General features: G+C 38.0%; 1 protein-coding gene across 6 annotated transcripts in view; it reads right to left on the bottom strand.

The window, feature by feature from the left end:
• VEZT (vezatin, adherens junctions transmembrane protein) overlaps window positions 1-16,919 on the bottom strand; it is a 65,254-nt gene that overhangs the window by 11,408 nt on the left and 36,927 nt on the right. For 4 of the 6 annotated variants that reach the window (XM_050323849.1, XM_050323850.1, XM_050323852.1 and 1 more), the window contains 5 exons: window positions 13,585-13,732; window positions 10,324-10,655; window positions 9,548-9,741; window positions 5,374-5,474; window positions 3,979-4,186 (listed from right to left, as the gene is read on the bottom strand). In XM_050323849.1, the coding sequence (XP_050179806.1) occupies window positions 3,979-4,186; window positions 5,374-5,474; window positions 9,548-9,741; window positions 10,324-10,655; window positions 13,585-13,732 (983 nt within the window). Of the gene's footprint in view, window positions 1-14; window positions 794-3,978; window positions 4,187-5,373; window positions 5,475-9,547; window positions 9,742-10,323; window positions 10,656-13,584; window positions 13,733-16,919 lie in introns of those variants that run through there. The other 2 variants (XM_050323853.1, XM_050323854.1) reach the window with 1 other exon arrangement.

Raw genomic sequence — 16,919 nt, 5'->3', positions numbered from 1 at the left:
TTAAAAAGGGGAAAAAAATTTAAATGATAACTAAAAGCAAGCTGCTATATATAAATAGTTTATTTCTGTCTGCAAAGTTGCAAGATTATAAGGGTTAAAATGGCTTCAGAAGCCTGTAAAACAACAGAAACAAAACCCACAACAAAACTTCAAATAAAAGTGTTTTCTAATCACAAAGCTCAAGTGAAATGTGATAGCTACTTGTTGTAAGTATTCCTTAAAATCTGTGATGTGAAAAGACAGTGCAAAATTGGTGGTGTTTAAAGCTGACATCGAACACAGACAATGCATTCAATGTTAAAGCAGAACCCAAGTATAGCTACTGTCCTGCATACAGGTTTGAACTGTCTGCTTTTTAAGCAACAGTTTACCTAACCCACTAAAGACAGCTGGTACATGAGAAAGTCCTTAAAGGCAATACCTGATCTCAAACACCACAACATACAAATACAACACGTATTCACACAATCAGGTAAGGTGTCCTCACAAATAAAGTGTGGTTTAATTTAGCCTCTCTTGAAGTTAGTAGCAGCAGTGAGTCCCATTGCCAGCAACGGGATGCTTGCCAGGAAGTCTCTCCTCCCAGTGTTAAGGGTTAGTACAACTCGGTACAATCACTTCTTGAAGAACAGACGTCTTTCGTTTTAAGAAAACGATATAATGTCCATTTCCAAGTAAGAGATTCCCTAAACTGCAGTAGCTCCATTATGGCAGCAGCACGAACATAAATGAGAGCGGCAACAGCAGATTCCCAAGTTGCATTTCCCTTTCTAATTCCATTCTGACTTTACCCCTGTAAGCAGAGACGAAAATAACTCTGGGAAATACACAAACTTTTAATGGGAAACAAAATTTACGGTATTTGGACTTTTCAATTGTATCCTATTTCAGTAATATTTACTTTAGCTAGCTGAAGGCAGGCCCATTATTATGGTTGTCACATTGATATTTCTTTTCATTAGAACACTGAAAAACTGAGGCTTTGAATTTCTATTGTACTGATTTTTTGAAAGCCTTTTATACTGAAGGAGCACTGCACCAGACTCATTTCAGTTATTAACGGGGTAGTTCTTTCCCCATCTCGTAAAAAACATGCTGCTACTTACTTCTGCCCATTCGCCTGGAGAGGCAGGAATATGCACAGTAATCTTATCATTTGGGAGCAAACTTGTTCCCTACTTCCTCTAAACAATCCTTTGAAAGCCAAAATTTCTCAAAAAAGTAAATAGATACTAGAGATTGGTAGCCAGTCAATTTGCAGAGTTGATTAGTTAATAAGCAAGGTGCAAATTCATCAGTTCTGAGAGTATGGCTTTCCAAAGCTGAGAAATGGCTGTACAAGAACTATTGTATGGACAAGGTGTAAGGGAAGGGGCAACAGCTGGATACAACACAATCACTTTCAGAATGAACTTTTCTCGGGGTGGTGGGGGGAGAGGTTAAGGCTAGAAGGGATTTTGCATCAGAGAAAGTTGTTTACCAATGTTTGACAAATGAAAACAAAGCCACTAACAACTTAGAACACCTTTTCAAAACCACTTTCATTTTACTGGCTCAACAGGATGCCAAAGGCCCAAAAATACAAGCTTACCTACACTCCCATAAATTACCTACTGCCCAGACTGTAAGCAGTATTACCACAGTGCTGGGCCTTGGAAAACTTGCTCAAGTCTAGTGCTTCACTAAGATGATGTTTTTCTCCTGGAATCCAAACATCTCCTGGAATCCAACCTATCATCTCCAGTTGACTTCATGCTGTTTTATTTAGACATATCAACTTCTTTGGAGCTGACCTCTTTTATGTGGAAACCCTCACCTTTTATGTGGAAACCTCCTTTTTGTGGAAAGCCCCTCTTTCAACAAACCAAAAACCCCAATGTCCTGGTTAGGACAAATAAATCAGAATGGCTATCTGGGTGCCTTGACTAACAGATTAAAGCCTTTGAATATTTCAGGATCTTTTTTCACAATAATCATGAGTTAGGAAAACACAGGATTTCTGGAATATGATTGTCCTGTAAAAGCAAGATTCAAGAGGGCTATGGAAAAGTGGCATCATGGCCATCCATTGGCTTGGGCCAATGGAGACAAGAATATGAACCTTTCTGGGTTTAAACCTTCAAGATAAAGCAAGCCAGGAATGTGAAAAGCACAGATCACAAAAATGTCTCTTTAAGGAATGACTCATGTACAGACAAATTAAGGTCTGCAGCAGTAATATGGCAGGGTCTGCTATGCCATATTTAACTGACTTTTGTTTCTTTTCAAGAAACAATGAAGAAGCTCCTTAGAAACCAGTAGATGATGTTATGTCTGGTGTCCATATCAGTCTCTCAGATTAGACACACAAAGTTTGTGCCCAAAGGAGACAATTACTTTCATGAACTGCTCTTGTGTTTTCCAGTTTTGTACAGGATGGAAGTAATCAATGCAGCTGGAGAAAATCACACTTTCTTCCCTCCCCACCATTTAATCTCTAGTCCTAAAACAATGTGGAATCTATACACTGAAAGGAAAAGGAACCAACACGAGTCACAAAGGCTTTCTGGTGAGCAGCTGCTGCAGATTACAGGAGTCACCTGGCTCTGTCCAGCCATGGCCACAGATGGCCAGAGGAGAAGTCATATGGACAGGTATCAGCTGCTAACTTCAGTAAGGAAAGTTCTCCTGACAAGAACTCTTTCTGCAAGAGTCACTAGGTCTGTCAAGACTTGAACTGGAGGTAGGAGTCCTTCTTTCTTCCTTCAACAGTCAGGAAAGGAAGAGTTGAAGGGATTTATGTGAAGGGTTGTGCGGTGTCATATCTAACACCAGAGGAGTAATACAGAAATCCTACTTCTGAGCAGACTCTGGTGCAATCTGATGTCTTAGGGTTTTTTAACTCAACTAGAAGAGAAATTAGTACCAATAGCTAAGTGATCGCTTTTACCATAGTTGTAGCTTAATGGACATAGAAAGTTGTGGAAACAGCTATTTTTTGATGGTTTGATGTCAAAAGAGACAGTCTCATAAATAGGTATGGTCTGTTCCTGTCTGTTCTCACTAAATTACTGAAAGATGCAGTCTTTTTTTCTGGTAGACAGTGTCAGAGGCAGAATCCTTGGATAGGTTGCCAGACTTCAGGGTTGTTTTTCATAACACAGAACATTAAACTTTTTAGAGGGCTTTTCCTAACCTTTCTTCAAGAGGAAGAAATGATGGAAATGAGAAAAAGGAAAAGACAAACTACTGCCAATTTTAAAGGTAATAAATCAAACACCTCAAGCAGTGAAAGGAATCAAGTTGTATCCAGTCTCCTTGCTGTAACAGGCACACTGTCTTGTTGAGGCAAGGTAAATTTTCATATTGCTGCCTTCAACTGCAAGTGGCTGGAGCTACCCAGCAGTCCTCAGAGTTAGTAAAGGCTAGTTTGGAAGAACTCGTCTTCTTAGATAGTTTGTGGAGATTTTTTTTGTAAACATATTCTGTATATGCACTCTCTCATGGAAACAAAAGCCAGTTTTACTCTTTTATGAGCCTTTAATATTGCAAAGTCTAGCTCTTCATTTTAACCTATATACTTCCGTAAGTCTGGGATAATTTCTGATGGTTTCTTTAAATTCTGAAAAGTTATTTATGCACCCTGACTAAAATTCATATTTACTGGAAAGCCATGAAAGAAAGTCAGTCTATGTGGTTTACAGCCTGACAGTTCTCTTTATGCTGTTAGTATTTTTATGTGCTTAATATTTTAGCTCATTGTTTTGCTTAAAGCCAAATTCCCATTTCTCTGAGTTCTTTTCAATATATAATAAAATGACTGCTAAAAGTAATACAAAGAGATGGAATAGCAAACTAAGGCCACACAGCTCTATCAAAGACACTACTTTAGCTAAGCACTGTCTGAATCCTAACACAGTCAGAAGTTAATGGCAAACAGACACCTACACTTCCTAAGAAAGAAATAGAAAGGAATTAATTTTAAAAAGCAATACTTACCATGTTCACTGAAGAGCAGCTGTTTCCATTTCTGTCTTTCTATTTCTGAAGCTTTAAATCCAAGTACAGATTTCAGTTCTTGTAACACCCTTTTAGATTCCTGTCTCTCTCGTTCTTGTCTCTCCCTCTCTTCCTGGGAAAAGCAGTAAAAATCTTCTCTTCTGAATTCATTATCTGTATCTGAATAATCAACATAAGCTTCCAATTCCTTAAAAAACAAAGAAAGAAAGAAAGAAAGAAAGAAATCCTTGATCTTTACTGTCAGCGTGGACTCAACCCTACAATCTGATCAAGCGATCTCAACACGAGCCAACCACAGCAATAGGATGGAGCCCTGTTTGAGCAGAGCCAGTGGATCTGACACTGCTCTTGGTTGTATCTGTATGATTTTGGAGCAAGTCCACTCATTGAAAGTTAATGAGATTTACCTTCATTCACAAGTACGATCAAGTGATATACCTTGAAAATGGGAGTGCATTTCCCCATAATTACAGGTGGAAAGAAGCAATAAGCGATGTTGATGTGGGTTTCTTTTTTTTTAAATTTACACCGTAAGCAATTCATGGTAGTCAGGTATCTTGTTAATTTAACTTATCTAAATGTTTATTAAGAGGATATAGAGAACAGCAAACTCCTCCTCTAATTTTAAATATACTGTCTTACAAGCATAAAAAACCCCAGAGCACCATTTATGTTATAACAGACGGCAAATAAAAATAGTTAAAGTAATTGGTCCCAGCTCCTTGATATGGAAAAAATGTAGAGAGAATGCATGTGGGGAAGAAGGCAAGGGAGGGACAGAGCAGAGCATGGCTATTCAATATGCTTTCAGAATGCATCTGCCACTCAGTCATGGGATGAAGGAGGCCTGCCTCTCTTCAAGACAGCCCAACCATCACTCATGAGTTCCTCAGACAACACAAAATTGTTCAGTGTCAGTCTGCTTTAGGTATCCAAAAATGCAGAGACTACATAAACTGAATGCAGGATGGTTTGTGCTGAACCTTGTCACTTTTGCAGCTGTGGCAATTTATTCATCAATAGGTAAGTAGGACTCTATTTCATATATACTGCCTTTTAGCAAATCTCATTTTTTCTCTATTACTCTGACCTGTGTTGCTGCTCTCTTTCTGTCACTCCTCTCTAATGATATATATGAGAAGTGAATACTAGTGTTCTTTTTTCCAGTACGGAAAACATGGGCCTCTCTATGGAACAGCAAAAGGAATATAGACAACTTTTTTCTACAAGTCTGATTTTGAAATGGCACTGTCTACCTACTTGATCTTTCTCAGCAAAATGAGGAGGTCACTGCACAAGCAACTGAAAAAAAAAATGGATACAGCAAACAATCCCCAATTATTATTTTAATGATGCCTTTTTTTTTTTTTTTACCTGCTCTTCAGGGATTGGATCTTTGTTTTCTATGTGTATGGCAGGTTGTGTTAAAGGTACCGTAGTACGCTGTAGGTTGTCACAGGAAACTTCAATTTTGCCTTTAGGGGAAAAAAGAAAAGGGATTTAAAAAAAAAAAAAAAAGAAAAGAAAGGAAAAATATTTGGGTGTTGAATGAGGTTTTTGACTCAGTCAGGCAGGGTCCAGGTATTTTCATAGGCGGGATTGGCACACACAAAAAAACCAGTGAGAAGGCTGGTTAGATTACACTGAAACACTGTGTTAGAGACCACGAACAGAACTTAGTGAATTTGATATAAGCTGGGCCCAGTGGAACTCATGTTGAAATACATCAACTAAAAAATCTCAACATTTTTATAGACTTTGAAAACCTGCAGAAAATCTTCAAGAAAAAGTTGTAGAAGCAGAGAAAAGACTTGGTTCCCAAGTTTAATAAAGAGAAGTAAAATAGCAAAACTATAGGTAAAAGAGCTTCAAATAATTAGAAAATATTGTAGGAAATAATTAAACAAAATTTCAGGAAGCTATCCAGGAGTGAGCAAGGAGACAATGGGACAGCCAGTGTAGGTTTGTTGAAAATCAAGATGTTAATTTTCCAGTGCAGTTACAGGTCTTATGAACAGAAAGAAGTCAAAGACGTTCTGCGTTCTGTTTCCAGTAGGGCTTTTGATGTAGAGTCATGACATTCTCATAAGCAAAATACATAGGCCAGGAAAAGTTGCTATTAGGTGCATAGAACAGTCTCTTGGAATTTCAGGCTGGAATACATTGAGTGAGGACTTGTGTCAAGTCCAATACTCTTTAATATTTCCAATGGTTGAAAGAAAACTGTTGCAGCTCATTAAGTCTGCTGATATGGAGATAATCTATAAGGCAAATCAGAGATATAGCCCAGGTAGAACTGGATTTCAGATACAGGAGTTTAGTGACAGTGACTGCAAATTTTTGTGCTTTGTAACAGCCAAGTGCACAAATACATGACAACTGACTGGGAAACAGCACTGAGAAAGAAGTGAGGAGCCTCAGAGTCACGTAAAGCCTGCTGCAAGCAAAAAGCCAAAATATATACTAGTACATATAAGCAACACATGAAATAACGTTTCTACCCTGGCACTGATCAGGCTGTCAATGGAACATAGTGCCTACTCTGGGGCTCCTTCATTCAATAACACAGTGGGCAAACTAGAGGGTGTACAGAGGAAAACAGTGGAAATAATCAGAGGACTAAATATAGTTGTCAGGGAAGAGCTGAAGCACAGAGAGTCATGTAGAGAAGATAGAAAGAAAACATACTAACCATCTTCAAGACTGTAAGAGCTATAAAGAGGAAATGGATTTCCACTGTGGGCAGATCAGAAGTACTGCTTTTAAATTGCAGCAAGAGATACTTCTATTCACTAATAACATTCTACTGGTAATGGAATTAAGTGCTGGAATAGATGCCTGGCAATACTGTAAAATGTCTCTAAAGAGACGTTTTTAGGAACAGGTAAACAACATTTACTCAAAATTACTAATTTACCCTTGAGAAATGGGCCCATCTATCCCTATTTTCAATTTCTAATCTATACATTGAACACTTAGGGATAGTGTTCTGAAAGCAGGCAGTCAACATTAATGCCAAGTTTGGTGGTGTTCAGTTACCTGCTTTTGCAAACAAGGGAAGTATGTAACTCTAGTGGCCTGGGCTGAGCTACAGATCTGACATTCCAGAAGTATTTACATGCAAAGTTTCAAAGAAAGGTGAAGCATATAGTGAAATTTCAAGGAGAAAATTGACGAGACATTTGTCTTATAATTATCAAGCCCCCTTGTCTGTTGTGTAACTCTGCCTTGTAATAAGAACATTTAAATAATAATAATAATTATAACAACAATGGAAATATGGTCCTGAAGGTATGAAGACAAATTTGGAAGAGTATATGGAAGCTACCAATCAAAAGCTTGCCTTCCCAAATCAGAAGAGTACACCAGCTGCTCTCCTACATGTACAGACTGCTCTGTTTGCCACTTGTATGAGATGATGCCATTGCTAAATATACGTTTCCAGATCATGAATTCACAGTGTTTAACTAAAACTGCTGCTTTAGTTCCTCTCCGGTGGATCAAAGTACAGCAAGATCCAGGAGACTGCAGAAGAGTACTATAACGTTGCTGTTATAAATGTCTAAAAAAGTTGTATATGTTTGCAAAGATAGAGACAGTTGAAAAGGAAAAAGGGTAGAGTTTAAACAGCTTGAGAGATATTGATTCAAAGATCATTAAAACAATGTTGTAACTAGTCATGAAAGGTACTGTATTCTGTAAAATTAGCAGTAGATTAATATATATGCTTAAATTGTCGAGGCTTTAAGTGGTAAACTAGTTTTATCAGTGATGAAAAAAGGTGAAAGAATAAAGAGAAGAAGCTAAAGTCTAGCATTAACTCTGGGAAATAAGCAAATATCTACATGTAGATCATTGATAGATGAGTCTGTCATTGCCCAAGAATTTAAGGAGAGGTAAATTCCCCTCAGGGTGCTGAAGCCCCACTTGCTGTCAGGCTCTGTTCTGTACCTGACAGGATCAGTGACTGACAGCACCAGTTACACCAACTCCTGTAAGGAAGAAGCCCAACTGTATTCACTGAAGGAACCACTTGCTCTAATCTCCATTCGTATCACCCCCAACAGAAGGCAGACAGGAGTGTATGAATGTTCAATCCATTATCCTTACAAGGCTTTGCTTTGGCAGTTTGACATGATGAACTATTTAACACGCCTGTAAGAAACCAGCTTTGACACAATGATTTAGGGCAAGAAGCACGTAGTACTTGCTGAAGGAGACTCATCTCTTTATACAGATGCTCAACTGGTTGAGCTAGTTAGCTGAACCAAACACCTATTGCAGCAAAAGTGCTGGGAATCCACTTGGGCACAATGTTCTACTCCCATGGAATTCTTGCAATAGCTCTTGTCAAAAGATTAATTTGGTTTCGGATAATAATGCACAAACATAAAAGACATTTTAGCTGCTATATTATTTCAATGGGAAGGTATCTTCTTCCAAAGAGCTTTCAGAAAGCATTGGAAAAAAAAAAGAGATAATTTAATTAAATAATTTACATAATCAGGAGTGACAGACCAGCTGTTAAGATTTTAGAAAGACAGCAGAAGAACTAGACTTCATTTCATGCATAGCTTGAAAAGGTCAACTCACAGAAGCGGGACTGCTTAAGAAATTCAAATGTAGTCAGATGAAAATAGTTTTCAATGACCAACATAATTGAAAGTAGGTCCTGTGGAGTAGTTTAGTAAACTTGTTGCAAAATAGAGATTCAACCCCAACGCATTTGCAGGAAAGCCAGTAGGCAAAAGTAAGACTTGTTTTATTTTTTTATTTCCCACGCAATCCCTTCTTTCTAGATCACACACTAGATTATTTTTGTACTGAGCTTTAAAAGGAAACAAGTTACAATAAAAAATGCCTGTTGTTTTTACATAAAGTAAAAATAAAACTAAAATAACTAAAAATACTATGGTGTGCAGTCCAGAAAGAACTTTTAAGGAAAGGGAAAAAAGGAGATCAGTGGAACTGTAGGTTGTGGAGGGCATCAACAAAACACAACAGGCTAGTACATGCAAATGTATCAGGCTACCTCTAATATCCTCACAGGCTGTTTTAAGCAGCACTGAGAGGAAGCTGTAAGACTAGACTGTCAGGTAAAGTACACATGAATTTGGTTATACCATGTCTGGACTTGCACAGAGCCTGCATGAGGCCTCCCAGTGCTCCCAGTTCTGCTGAAAGCATGAACAAGGTCAGCTTGCATGACTCTAGGCCCACAGATCTCAGGGGTGATTCATCAAAGTCCTACCCCTTTACAGGCGATTCACCAATCAAAGGCAAAAAGCCACAACTGGCCTACACCTGAAAATGTATCCATCTGAATTCACATGTCTAACAAAGTTAACACATTCACATTTTTTAATGAAACAAAAGCTTCAAGGCCATCACAGTGAAAAAGTCTGACATAAATACATACTTTTTCTAAGTGTAAGACCTTCTTCAGCTAAAATTCTGATACACAGGCTGAACACTGTCTTTGATCCATTTTATCATTCCATCTGTGAAGTGTATCCCATTAGTTCCTAAGTTAATCTCTCACATTTACCTTTTGTACTTGGGTTTCTTCCACTCATTTTTTCCACCTGAGAAATGGCTTCTTCCCAGCAGCTGTTGCTTGCCTGGATATGAGGCTGAATAAACTTTAGTTTTTGTTCCAGAACCTGATGGGCTTCTGTTGTCAACTCAGGTGTCTCCTTAGTGCTAACAAGTTTTTCAAGTTCATCCTCAAGAATTATTACCCTAAGGAATAACGAGATCAACAGCAGTAAGTAATAATAAATATCTGACTTCACCATTCCTTTAAATATTTAATATACTGTTATTCTCCTCAAGTTTTAAGAATCTAATTCAGTCAAATCCTCAAAGATGCCCCAAAATTTTAAAAATAAAATAATTTTATCTACATCAAGATACATTGCTCACCTGCATTCATTCTAGTAATTCTTATATGTAAGATTAAAGGAGTAGGACAGTCTCATCTGTTTCACCAAGGCAGTGACAAATCTTTAAAAATAGTTATTATGAGCTGAACATTCTAATAAAGCATTTGGTATGTTGCAAAATCAATAGGAGATAAGTTTTCAGGTATTTTCATGGAAACAGAAGCAAGGCAAGATCTTAGTGCACTGCTTATCCTCAAATTTTCACCAGATACTTAAAGAATCAACAGTAAAAATATCAGATACGCCTATAATTGCAAAGACTTGCATGTATCTGCCTTTTTTTGCTTTTAATCTGGGATACAAGCTTACAACTCAAAGAACTTCAAATCCAAAGCATTCTGCCCACCTGCATATTCTCTTAATTCATGTGTAAACTTACTCATTGAGCAGTGCCTTGAGGTGAAGCTGCAAGCTCCGTACCGCTGTCTGAAGGCTGTTGAGCTCCTTTGACTTCTGCTTTGTCCTGGGTGGCCACTCCAAACCTGACTGGTGCTGAGTTTCAAAGTACCGATAAAACTCGTAGCTTCTCCTAAGCTCCTCCAAGCAGGCAGCGTGTGTGTGAGGTAGGCCTTGAGTCACATCGGACAGGATGTGATGAGGCAGCCGTTCAGGGGACACCAGGGGCTTGGGGGATGCATTGGCTGGGGAGAGGAGCAGCACCAGCCTCCTGAAGAATTCTGAACTCTGCCCTACCCAGAGCTGAAAGAGGACCTGCAAAAGAGGGTAGGGTTAGCTCTGTGCACCTGGGAAGACAGTCAGCCTCCAAAGTAAATGTAGAGACACACCACGGGAAAACATTCCTTGGCCAAAAACAGGAACTTTGAAAAACTGCAAAAATCTGCTGACTGTTTTTGAAGGGTATCCCAGACCACGTGAGGTTCAGATCTTGTGAACCTTAGGTGACCGTTAATTCTTTGAAGAAGGATATTAAATGCAATTATGTTCAGAAGATTGTCAGAGTCCTAAAACCTCATATTCTCCTCAGGCAGTTTCATTATTTGCTATAATCTCCACATACCCTGCAGCTCAGAAAGGGCTGCCAAAATTCCAGTGGCAGCAAAAACATTTTTCCCTTAATAATGCCAATCATTTCTACGATCTGCTAACTACCGCACTGCCCCACACCCAACCTTGAAACAGGAGCCTAACTGCACTGTACTTCAACAGAAAAACATTCTACATCTGAAGAAAGCTGAACTGCTAACTTATTTCTTTTTTTCAGCCAAAGTGAGAAATTCCACCAATACCACTAAGGAGGAAAAGGCTTGTAAGAAATTAATCAATTCACAACGATGGTCCTAAAGAGGCCAGTCCATCTGGTAGCAAGGCAACCCACAATTTCAATTTCTTGAGAACTTCCACTTCCGATGAAATGTAAAGAACTGTTTTCTTAGTTTAGAGAAGGCTTTTTGCTCAGTAGACCATGACAGAACAGCAACACCTTATGTCTCTAAAATAAAAAGGAAAGGTTATGACACTTTTCTCTGCAATACTGGCCCTTATTAAAAGGGATCAACTGCAGGTGACCATGACATGCAGTCTGAAATCTATTCTCAAGCATTCCAGACTGAGGAAGACGAAATATTTACTCATCATGCTTTTGATATATCCAAGGGTATATAAAAAATATCAATAATTGGATGCAAACTGATAAAATATGCCAAAAGAATAAAAAAATTCTAAAATCACAAAAAATGCTCATGAGAAAAAAGAACAAATGAATTACATGAAATTAATTTGGGGCACACATGCAGGACTGATTTGGCTGGGTGCAAAAATAAAAAGCAGACAAATGGGCAGCAATCACTCAAATGTCCCTGAATGCGTGCTGCCCTGGACAAAAAGTCAAAAGCTCATGCTATAATAAGCACAAAAGAAAACCAATTCCTTCCACCAGACATAAGGCACAAGCAGTGAAAAAGTGGCACACAGAAATAGTGGATTTCAGGAATTGATAATCATAATCCAAAACGTACCTGAAAAAAGGCACAATGATGAGGGAAAAGGAAATTCCAGATGTATTTATGGTTGCAAGTAGCTTGCTCTGCCAATGACTCCTGATGATTTCTGCTGATTTTTGCTTAAACTCACAAAATATCCAACTGGCTCTCCTCAGTTTAAATTGATTGATATTTTTTTCTTTAGCCAAAAATTTTCAGTCTTTAAACTGGTTTACTTCAAGGTAGGCAAAAGACATATGCTATATTTGTCATATGGCCTAGACATGGGCTTGAATGAAAATTAAAATATTAACTAAATCTGGATACATCTTGTATGCTACCTGCATTTTAACATAAAGACAAGTTCTCTCAAAAAAAAACCCAAAACAAACCAACAAATGCCAACCTGAAGAGGAATGCATGTAAATCCGGGGCTCACAACACAAGTATGTCCCCAGGTTATCGGAGTATATCTATTTTATTGCCTACACAGGAATCTGCCTAAGACTGATTTATGTTAATTTAGCTTGGTTCAACTACACCACACCCAGCCTATGCTGCCGTCTGTTACCAGTTAACATAAACTGAGATTTACTAGTTGTGAGCTTAACTGTATCCAGAAAGCATCCCAACCAGTTCAACTAAAACAGACTTCAGTTAAACTACTGCAAATTGCAGGTAAACAAAGACTTAGCTTACAAGTTTAGGCAACTCTGGATGGCTTCTGGTTAAAAAGAAGTGGGTAAATTAGCAGGCTTGTATGGTTGCAATTAGAACTTCAGCTAATGAAAAGGGAAGGAAAAAAATCCCAAGGCTTCTATCTATTGTAGCTCTTAGCTTACAACTAATTAGACAAAGCCTCAAAGTTTAGTAATCACTATTACTGGTAACATTTACTGTCAGAACAAAAGAAGTCAAGGTCTATAAATTAAGGGAAAAAAAATGCAACAAAAGCCAACTCCTTAGAAAGACACAAGTCACATGATATCGGAATTTTCCATTAAAAAAACAATGTTAAAAGGCCTTTGCAGAGGACCATCAGACTGTTGAAGGCTTGCATTCAAATTAGATCTTCCTTCCAATTGACTCATGGAAATAAAAAAATACCTAACATCTCAAAACAAAATAGATAAAAAGGCCATTATATAGTTGTCATTCTGTTCAGTTAAAAGTTTTTCAAAGATCAAAGAACAACACTGGCTCACGGCAGTGGGGGTCCAAGCTTATGATTTCTACTCCTCAGTGTAACTGAACGCAGCTATTCCCTTTGGCAAGTACAACTAATTTGTATCTTCTGATGTCTCTCTTTTTATTCACGTCAAGAGATTAGATTAAAAAGGAGTAAGTACAGATCTGGAAATTATTTTATACAGCTGGGATCAAGTGAAATCAGAGAGCAAAAAACCATGTTTAAGGAGATTGATCAAGCTGATTATAGAAGACTGACTTGAATTTCCACGATTTGCAGGAAAAAAAAATCCTAAAATTGTATTGTGTAACTTCTCTTCCACTACACGCAAAACGAAATCACCTGAATGCCAATAAATGTAGAAACACGTGATAAGAGACTGATTACATCTTCCTCTCAATTCACCGTGTTACTACAGGCTAGTACCCACAAGCCACAGGACCTCATGGTAACAGAATGAGATTTCTCCAGGAGCCTGCCTGGATGCACATGTTCCGCTAGGAGAGGTTACCTTGAGCGCAGGCAAGCTGAAGCCATCGGTTAGGTTGTGCGCCTCCTCTTCTGAGACCTGCTCTTCACTCAGTCCCAGACCCAGCTCCTTAAAGGGGACTACACAGATGTAGCTGGTCACGTTGTCACTCTCCGAGTTCAGAGGGTAGGTTTAGCTGGGGTTAAGGTGCTAAACAAAGCCACTTTTGCATTAAACATAAAAGGAAAGAAGCACCTAATAAGGTTTCTTATTCCTGGTAATTTGTATGAAAGCACATACATTTCTCCCAAACCCACCTAAGTCCTGTTTAATTGAATGTTTTGCAATCCTTATTTGGAGATCAAGTTTTAAAGGTTCTTAGAAGGATGAGAGCTAAGACACCGAAAACCCCCTACATTTAAAAACAGATAAAAAGAAACAAAACAGATTGATGAAAAGTCCCTGCATCCCTTTAAAGTGAGAGAAACAGCTTACTTGTAAATATTAAGTTTCCAAGGGACAGCTCATGTCAATCTTGAACCAGAAATCATATATTTTACAGAGAAAAGAAGACAACAATTGTGCAATTTGAAGTTTCAAAGGTAGCCTGTGTTATAGACCAAACTCAGGATGTTGTGAATTCCCTGAGAGTTCTGTCTGTGGAGGGAACATTCAGAGATCTTTACAGTAAAAGGTCTTTTGACATTTCAGACAGCACTGTGAAGAACAGGAGCTCCCTGACTGTCATACCATTAACTTCATTGATTACATTGCTGTAAAGCTACTATGATCTTGGCAGGAAGAGCAGTGAACTGGTATCTATTAACATTTTTTGGCACATGTGAATTCTCAGTAGGAAAGTGTGCACTTCTAGTCCTCAAAAATGCTTAAAAAGCAGGAAGCAAGCACAATATAACAGATAAAATAACTCATACACCAGGAAGCATTTATTTTAAAATAGTGCTAATTTTAGGCTAACCTCAGGCTGGACAGGAGGAACAGTTCAAGATTTTTGCACATTTTCCGATAGTTAACCAGTCACAAAATAGTAAAATTTGCTTTAAAACAGCAACTTACAACTTATTGTCATAAGCACAAAACCACATTTGTCCCACAGAAATATACATATATATATATATATATTTGCAAAGCATACATGAAAATAAGGTCTCAACTTGAAACATGGGTTTTTTCATTTACAGTTTGTTCTACAAACTCTTTGCTCTCATCTCTAGCACATAAGGCTGATTAGAAGCACTTGTCTCCTGTCCAACTAATAAAGTTTTCTTGGGAAGCTACACGTTCCATCCACTTTCACTCCCAAATTTTCCATGTGCTAAATTCTCATAGGATTGAACACGCAAAGGTGGTTTGCTCAAGAAAATATTTACCACTTGAGTAGAAGAACATTGCATAAAAAAAATAATACTCTGTGTCCCAGGAAACAGTAAAGTGAAGTGTCCAGGATCTAAACAAACACATTTCTCTCTACTTTCTCCACAAAGTCTAAAAACAAAGAAGCCTATTAAGTGTTCAGACAAAAACCTGCAATGCAAATTAATTAGAAATAGAGCATCAGTGTTGCCACCAGCAGCTGCCACACATAAATGGTGTCTATGCTAAATTAACCTGACAGCATGCCCAGCAGATGGAGCACATAGGATGAAGACGGTAACTCCAACAGAAATTGCAATGTCAGGTCAAAAGCCTTCAGGACCACTTATCTCAGAGAATAAGTGTATTCCTTGTTAATATTTTCCTGCAACAAGACATTTTGAACAGCAGGAACACCACAAAAAGCAGTTTGGACACGTGAATTTCTAAGTTACAGTAAAGCAAGTCCAGGTAACATCTCAAATAAGAGTTTTGAAAAAGAGAGAGAGACTTATCAATGTCTCAGCCAGGGATTCCCAGTGGCCTCTTGCATCTCCTGCCTTGCCCTCCTCTACTGCAGCCCTCCCGCTCCCATATCTGATAGATGAAAGCAGAGAACTGATCCCAGGCTCTCATTAGCTTCCTAAACCAAACTTTCAGAAAGTTTAAACACATACATGTCTGTTTTTATAACACTACATATGCCTTGCCAGCAGGGAACAGCATCTTAAACCTCTGACAAAATTAAAGCCTTTTCAGTTTACATGGTCCAACTCCCAGGTCCTACCTATCAAAATAGTTCAAGGAAATGGAGTATCACACCATCCTGCATCAGCTGAGGAGGAGACTGTTAACATCATCCAGTAACATAAACTACAAAATTTTCTCCATCCATCTTGTATATAATTAAATCAGATTCTCATGACGTAGAACCCACAAGGCTCTAAAGTACAAAAACACTAAGCAGCAGTATGCTGAGTAAAGCATCGCCTGAGTTATGACATAATTCAGTGGAGTACAGTGCAGAGACCTGTTGAACTACCCTGCACAACATCCTGTAAATACTTAACCAAAAATGCCTCATTTCTAGTTTAAGCTTTCAGCCATTGCATCCTGCTATACCCTTATCTTCTGCATTACTAGAGAAATGTTTTCTCTGACATTTTGTTCTATGATTTTGAGCAATGTACTCTTGCCAATATGAACAAATTAGAGTAAGAATGACATGAGAAAATGCTGAATTGTTTCTGCTAGTACTCAACTGTCCCTTCACACAAAATGTAAGTAATATGACTTTCCATCTCATTAAATTATTGGTCCACCAAGTTTGACACAAATGCCTGGTATAAGGCTAAAAGCATAACTGCATATTTTTTGTACTTTATATGGGAAAAAAACTAATTAGGGCGAAATTAATTAATTCTACTCACTGAAGGCAGTTATCTAGCTAGAAGGGGGTACACTAGCCACAAGCAAATATTTTTGAACTTCTGTGAGTTATACTTGGAGTAATGATAACGTAATGATAACATATCGAGTTTATGCAATTTGTATCACCATGACTAAAACTGTGAATTAAAATGTTTAATTCTCTGTAACAGGTTCATCAGACAGATCTCCTTCTAACATATTTGAGACATATGTTAACACAAAAGCCTAATCTTCTGCAGATAATTTTGGTAAATTATTACTTTGGAGAAGTAATACTGATGGCTATAAAATCGGCTAATCCATTAAGGATTAGCATAGATCAATATATGCCTTAATATTTGTTTTTACTAATTTATTTATAATTAGTCACTCATTTGTTTCTACAGTTCAGATTAATACCTAGATTTGCCAGTTTTTAAGACTAAACCCAACAGGTATCAGCTCAGTCCCTCAAGAATATTTTCTTCCTTGCCTCTCTTGAAGTTACAACATAAGTGAATGGTTTAAGTTTTGGCTTCCAGTAGGGTTAGTCTTACTGAGTCAAAGTATGCATTTGATAGTTATCTCAGAAA

Source organism: Myiozetetes cayanensis, unplaced genomic scaffold, assembly GCF_022539395.1.
Source record: "Myiozetetes cayanensis isolate MyiCay16 unplaced genomic scaffold, myiCay2020 scf3, whole genome shotgun sequence".
Classification (NCBI taxonomy): domain Eukaryota; kingdom Metazoa; phylum Chordata; class Aves; order Passeriformes; family Tyrannidae; genus Myiozetetes; species Myiozetetes cayanensis.
This window is presented reverse-complemented; position numbering and strand designations above follow the sequence as displayed.